Source organism: Natator depressus, chromosome 1 (genome assembly GCF_965152275.1).
Source record: "Natator depressus isolate rNatDep1 chromosome 1, rNatDep2.hap1, whole genome shotgun sequence".
Classification (NCBI taxonomy): Eukaryota; Metazoa; Chordata; order Testudines; family Cheloniidae; genus Natator; species Natator depressus.
Genome location: NC_134234.1, coordinates 219347369 through 219354570, shown reverse-complemented (window position 1 = coordinate 219354570; position 7202 = coordinate 219347369). Strand labels below are relative to the sequence as shown.

The following is a 7202-nucleotide window of genomic DNA, read 5'->3' as shown; positions in this document are numbered from 1 at the left end:
TAGTAACAATAATTTAAACAAGTATTTAATATAAAAAAATTTAGCAATCCCACCCCCAACATTTATACTAAGAGCAGGCTGCACTGAACAGTCATTATTGACAGATAACTCACATGGGGAGGAGTGTTTTTAGAGAGAGGAAGGTGTTGATATTTCACAAAAACAGAAGGGTGGCATTTTTAATGTACTTGAGGAACACATCATGGTCCACAAGACCCTCCAGAAATCAGGATGAGAAAGAATGGCTTCATTTCATGCAACAGTGCCTCCTTCTGGCCAATATACAAAACAGTTTTTTAGTGGAATCTAGAGGGGAATCTTACCCAGCCATTCTTATTTAAATGGATGGTGAAATGAATTGGAGGTGACCAGGGTAAAGTCAGAGGTGGGTAAATGTGGATTGTGGGAAAGAATAGAGGGGATCATCAATGAGAATACAAGGAGATGGTAGAGGAATGCTGTGGAAATTAGTGGGGTATGTTTTTCCATATATTGAAAGGATTAAGGGCTCCTCTGAAAATCCCACTCTAGGAGTGGGGTATACAACTCTCAGTGAATTTGAATGGGAGTCAGGTGCCAAATTTCCATTCTAATTCAATCGGAGTTGGGTGTCTAATTCCTTTAGGCACCTTTCAAAATCCCAGCCTACATGTACTTGCAGCCAGCACTCTCTGTATGCCCAGGAACAGTTTGTAGAATCCTTTACAAGGAGCATAGGTCAAAGGAATGTGAAGGGCTAAAACCAACCCTCTTCATGCTCTGATGGTAGAAGTCATTATGTGGATGATTCAGAGAGAGCAGAAAAGCCCCTCTTCCTTGTGTCATCAGCTGTACAGCACCACAGGGTCAGAGAGGAGCTTGTAGTGGATAAGAAAGTAGGGGTAGCACTGGAAGTTGTCAAAGGCCACGTACACCTGGGGCTTGCTCACACTATTGACACACGAGTCATAGAGTTGCCCACCAGGCTTCTGTTCTGGGGGCCGGCGGTAATGTGCTCTCCCAGCCACAGTCTTGCCCACCAAAACCTTGGCCAGGAACATGTAGCGCATCCCACCTTTCTTTGCACGGGAGTATCTGTTTGAGTAATCTGCTCTCAATGAGAAATAAATGCCCTGGCCAAAGATAGGGCTGTGCTGTTCCGGGAGGAACTGGCTGAAGTTTGTTTTGCAAATGGGCTCCACATTTCTGGCTGAGGTTCCAAAGAAGAGGTGCTTCTCCAGATGTTGTTTCTCAAGCTTTGTTCTTCCCCAAGTCATGAATTTTTTCCGGCTGAATTGGGAGCAAAGAAGAAACAGAAGAAGGTTAGAGTCTCTGCCCTGACAGGATGATGCTGAAGGTTCACAGGGAGACCAGGAAGAGTAATCCCTCCCACCCATACTTCAACTCTTACTTATGCAAAAGATAAGTAGCACAGTCTTGAATTCCAGGGAGCTAGGGTTCAGTCTCTTGCTCTCCCACAGAAGCTTATGTCCAAATAAATTTGTTAGTCTAAGGTGCCTCAAGTTCTCCTCGTTGTTTTTGCTGATACAGACTAACACGGCTACCACTCTGAAACCTGAGAGCTCAGAAGTGCTCAAATAAACATCTACCCACAAAATCCATGCCTTAACACGCTAATTAAGCCATCATGGATGGATACATGCAACAATACACACTCATAGATGAGTGCACCACCCCATAATGCACAACTGTTCACTCACCAAATCAATATGCACATTTGTACCTACAACAAGGCACTAGGATTCACCCAGTGCACAGATAAGCACACTCTGGTGTAGATGAAGCAACCAACCAATGCACAAGGAAGTACCTATTAACGAACAAATATGTTTGCTTTAGTGCACTGGGACCCACAGTTCAGGGCAATAGTAGTAAGATTTTTGCTGTCAGTCTCTGAGCATAGCAGGAACCAAAGACTAGAGGACTGACAACAGTATTCCTATTCACAAGGAAAGAAAGATGATCCAGTGCTTACGGTGCTAGTGTCAGACTGGACTTGCTCAGCCACATACTTCCTGTATGATGTTGGGGAAATGGTTTAGGCCAAGATCCACAAAGGTATTTAGGCCCCTAACTTCCACTGAAATCAGTGGAAGCTAAGAAACCTAAATATCTTTGTGGATCAGGGCCTCAGTTCCACATCTATAAAATGTGAATAATAGCACTTGGCTGCCTCACAGGGATGTTGTGAGGGTCAATACATTAAAAATAGTGAGGTGCTCAAATACTGTGATGATGGGGACCACGTAAGTATCTAGGAGGCTGGAACTCTCTATTAACACAATGGGTTTTGTGGCACTAGCACTGGGATTCACACTCCTATCCTTTGCTGGCATTGGCATTCACAGTCCCTGCCTCTGTGTGTAGGAGCCACACCCTATAGCTCCACATTCATATTTCCAGCCTCTGAGGATGGTGGGATGCTTAATCCTGAGCACTAGCACTGCAATTCACACTCCGAGGTTGTTGTCTCTAACAACATCCACTTCTCTTTTTACTTGGTATATCTTTGCCAGAGATCTTCGTTCCGGATCCTATAAATTGCCAGCACCAGGACCTCATCCTCTGGAAGAGACTGGTGGAAGAGAACACAAGTTGAGCGGTATGCAGCTTCTGATGGCATCACCTCCATTTGCAGGAAAGCCTGATCAACAGATGGCTGTGGAATCCAAGCAGCGGGGTATGGACCATAGTAACCATCCATGGGATCTTCCCCAGGGATGTCAGGAGTAGGACAGGAGGGTATACTGGCTTTACTTGGGATCATCCTAAGGAGATAACGAGAGAGGAACATTTATTTTCCCACATGCTGTTGAAATGCCTGTAGGAACATTGTTGCCAGTAGAGTCACGTACTGCAGGTATGGCATCATATCGAGGAGTGATCGGTAGGAAGGCCGGCGCTGGATGTGGCGAACGTATCCCCGTTCCACGTTATGTTGCACAAACCTCTTCAAATCCACTCTGTAGTGCTTGCCCCAGAGCTCGAAGTTGTGGAATTCCTTGTCCTCCTCAAAGGCAGAGAGGAGATCACTGCAGATGGGCTGAGCACAGAGAGAATAAGAGGTGGAGATATGATGTTAGGATAAACAGGATAAAGGAAAAAATCAGGTGTGCCTCCACAATGCTCCCTCAATAGCACTCTAGCCTTTCATTGGACAAATGCCACCCCACGCTTTCTGGGTGCTTGAGGGCAGTCATTCTGCATATGGATGCTCAGTCTCTCTTCACCCACTTGCTTCTCCTTTAGTCATGGCTCTCTCCTATTATCATCATTCCTTTGCTTTTGCTAATTTCCCCAACACTTTCAAATCTGTCTTCATCCATCCCCTTCTTAGGGTATGTCTGCACTACAAGGGCTGCAGTAACCCCTCTGCAGTGTAGACACTTGTTATAGCAAAGAATGGGTTTTCTGTCACTGTAGTAAATCCACCACCTTGACAGCAGAATTGGTCTGTCAACCTACTGGTGTCTACACCAGGGCTTAGGCTGGCTTCACTAAGTCTCTCAGGGGGGTGTATTTTTAACACCTCCTGGGTGATGTAACTAGGTCAACCTACGTTTTAGGCATAGACCAAGACTTACACAACACTCTCTTGGCCCTCACACTCCAACCTCTGCCCTGTCTCTAACCTTCCCTTTCTCAGCAAACTGCTGAAGAAATCTGCACTCATCTCTCCAACCATCTCTTCAGCCATGTCTACACTACAATTTATATTGGCAAAACTTATGTCACTCAGGGGTGTGAAAAAAGCATCCCCCGAGCGATATAAGTTTCGCCAGCATAGCTACCCCCCACTCGTTGGGGATGGTTTAATTTTGTTGACGGGAAAGCTCTCGCCTATTGGCACAGAGCAGCTACACAAGAGACCTTACAGCAGCACAGTTGCAATGGTACAGCTGTGCAGCTGTAAGCTCTGTAGTGTAGACATGGCCTTACTCAAGAACATCTTTGCCTGTTTTTTATCTGGGTTTCCCTCTGGCTAGAGCAGAAGAGCAACTCCTCTCTAGGCAGCAAAAAAACCTACCCACCCTCCAAAACACCCTAATTTCTGCTGCGTATGCTTTCATCAGCCGTATTGTCAGAGCAACATTTAACATTGTAGAGCTGTATTCTCCTGAACAGTGCTCATAGCTATGCAGACATCTCTGGTTCCCTCCTGTCATGGTTCCACTCCTATCCATGGAGCTGTGCTCTTGCTCTCTCACTGATGACAGCTACCCCTTTGTGCCATGGCCCCTTGTGCCCAGAATCCCACAAGCCTTAGTTCTCAGCCCACTGCTCTCTTCTGTCTGCCGTCAACGCTTCCAGTCACCCTCTCTACAGTGAGAGGGTTGTTGTACCCCTGAACCTTGCTTTGAAAAGAGTGAGGCCATAGTTAGAAATACCCAATATAAATATGATTTAAAAGTAATTGTGGGAGGGAAGATTTAGGGGCTTCTGGAAGCTCTCCTCCACTAGCTAACGTAAACCCAGTCCCTGGACTCTGAGAAAGAGCCCCCTTAGGAATCCCTCAGGAAGAGTCCACAGTGAGAAACTCCTTGGCAGCTCTGGAGAAGGAGGTGCCTGTACCAGCCCCTTTCTTCTTCCCCCAAAACAACAGCAGGAGGTAGGAGAGGACAGCATCAAGCACTCCTTACCCTCAATATCCTGCATTAATAAGGTCAGGACCAGGACTCCTCCCCCTGATACTCAGCAAGAAGAGAGGGAGGAGGCAAGCAGGCACTCCCAGAGATTGATAAGCAGCAGCTGTGGGGGTAGCAGAGGCTGGGAACAGCCCACCTTTGCACCATTTACGTGCTAGTCCAGGTGTAAGTGGGACACATGGGATAAGCACTCTACAACTGTTACAGCTGCTGAAGGGTAAAGGGAAGGAGAAGGAAGTGGCCGCCTGGGTCCTGGCTTTCCTGCCCATCCTCCCACCCCCCACTGAAGAGGCAGGGTCTGCTTGGGCAGCCCTTTGATCTACCAAAGGAGGGGAGGGGAACTGAAGGCAATGTCTGCCCAGCCCCTGGCTATGGGGCTTTGTAGGGGTGCATGCAGTCTGGGTCTAGCAGCAGCCAGTCTGTAGAAGGACAGCTTTGTGTCTCTCTGTCTGGGGTTATTTTTTGTTATCATTCTGAATTCTAAAAAATAAAGTAGTGTTTGATTGCAACCTTCCAGCAAGAGTATTTATGCTTTTATCTAACTTCTCTATGTGTATGCTACGAACTCTTGGCCTCTTCAGTCTCACATTAGAGTCAACACAACAGTTTTCTCTCCTGCAGCTCCTGGTGGCTGCACGAGCCTTTCTGCAGTTACCCCCCTCACTGACCCTGTGTAATTGCATTTATCACAGTGAAGCATTATTTGAAGAGACAGCTCACATGAAAGACACTAGCCAGAACATCATACCGTGAGGCCTCATCCTCTTTCCCTCACCTCCTTGTATTTTATCCATTTATCACCATTTTTCCAAAACACTGCCCACTGTGTGGGGAAATGGGGGTTCTGCTGTGGATCGCAGGTGTTGGAAAGACGCCTCGCTTTGTCATAGGTCTCAGAGGTTATCACTTCCAAGGAAGTCAGGGCAAGTTTCCCAGAAGAATTATTGCTATGAGGAAAAATAAATAAATAAATAGTTACAAGCATGTGTACCGCTGGGAGAGTGAGCCTGCAGTAGCGGTGATCTCCCTAAGGCAGTACTCCTCCACCATCCCCTATAATGCCCTCCACTGGGAGAGACTGGGACTGGAGAAACTATGTACTCCTCACAGCCAGTGCTACCATTCTGTTCGGCACCTCCAGCTGAGAGTGGCTATACTGGAGCATAGCTGGGAGGGAGCTCGCCACGGCTGGAGCCCCTTCGCCATTCCCTAGAGTTCCTCCAGTAAGGGAAGACAACTAGAACATCTGCCCCATTGCTTTCCTTGTCTCCTACTGTACAAGGCTAGGACCTGTGCTGAAGTGACCTCACTGCAGTTAGTTCTCTTGTGCTGTTCTTTATAGCATCTCCTGCTGGGAAATGCTGGGGCTGGAATTTTTCCATCACTTACTTGTCCAAAAAATTAGCATGACTTTTGTTAACATTGCAGTAAAGATTTTCCAGGTGCCGCTGAGCTGAGTCACTCAAACTCTGCCAGGCTTTGTTGTCACTCCGCCTAAACTGCCAGTGGTAGGGATAGCGAGTGTGGTGGAGTGGGCAGCCAGCTCCTTCAGGACAGTTTCCTAGGAGGAAGTGGTCACAAATTCTGATCCCGTCTGCCTGATGGATATGGAGCTGGGCCCCATCTTCACTGGCTAGGTGCTCTGGAGATTTCCTCTTATTCTGTAAATCCATTGAGAAGACAATGCTGTTTGTGTTCTTAGGAACTGGTTTCCCACTGGCTGAAGAAGCTCTGAGATCTTAAGGGAAGTGGAGATGTAAAGAGAAGTTCAGTTCTTTGGAGGAACCCAACTCCTGGGAGAAAAATGGGGAAATGTAGTGAGGCAGGAAACTGCCCTGAATGCAGAGCTTCCTACACAGGACAACTTTCTTTAGTGCTTCTCAATGCAGGCACATTGGACCTCGTCTTCAAAGGTATTTAGATGCCATTGAAATCAACTGCCATTGAAATCAATGGGACTTAGGCACGTAAATAACTTTGAGGATCTGGGGCAGATCCCCCAATAACTGGGCATTTGTCTTTTGCATTTTCTGCCCTCCCCAGCTGTAGCCCATGTCCCCAGGACTTTCTCCCCAATGACAAACCTTTCCTACTATGTGAGTCTCAGGGCTATCCCCTCCTTGCCCTTCCTCAGATAGCCATCATCTCCTGTCAGAATAAAACCAGCAGCTGGTGCAGTAAAGGGGAGTAAGATACTCCTCTGAGTCTCTTGTACTTGCTCTCTCTAGACTTTCCCGCCACCTCGAGGTTCCTGTTCAGATTTATGTGTAGTGTCTGTCTCTAGTTTCTTCTTCTCACTTTCTCTAGGGGGAAGTGGATTCCAGACTTTTGCAGGAATCCAACTCCTGGAGGCATGAAGCTGCTCTGTTTCCGGATCCCTAGGTCTAGATTCCGGGCTGTGCCTCCGGAGAGGTGTTGTTTACAGAAAGCATAGTTATAGGGAATGGAATGGCCCTCAGCACAAAGTAGAGGAATCCTAGCAGCTGCTATCATTTACCCCAACAATCCTGGAGCCCAGAATCCTCCCACCCCTCCCACTTCCAGCACAGCCCCTAC

General features: G+C 47.2%; 1 protein-coding gene across 1 annotated transcript; it reads right to left on the bottom strand.

The window, feature by feature from the left end:
* Positions 1–824: 824 nt before the first annotated feature.
* LOC141975485 (protein mono-ADP-ribosyltransferase TIPARP-like) lies at positions 825–6341 on the bottom strand. The gene is made up of 5 exons (XM_074935873.1): positions 6036–6341; positions 5422–5593; positions 2856–3043; positions 2499–2768; positions 825–1269 (listed from the first exon to the last, which is right to left on the bottom strand). Exons 1-5 carry the CDS (start codon positions 6317–6319, stop codon positions 825–827), a joined length of 1359 nt encoding a protein of 452 aa, XP_074791974.1. The 5' UTR covers positions 6320–6341.
* Positions 6342–7202: the final 861 nt, after the last annotated feature.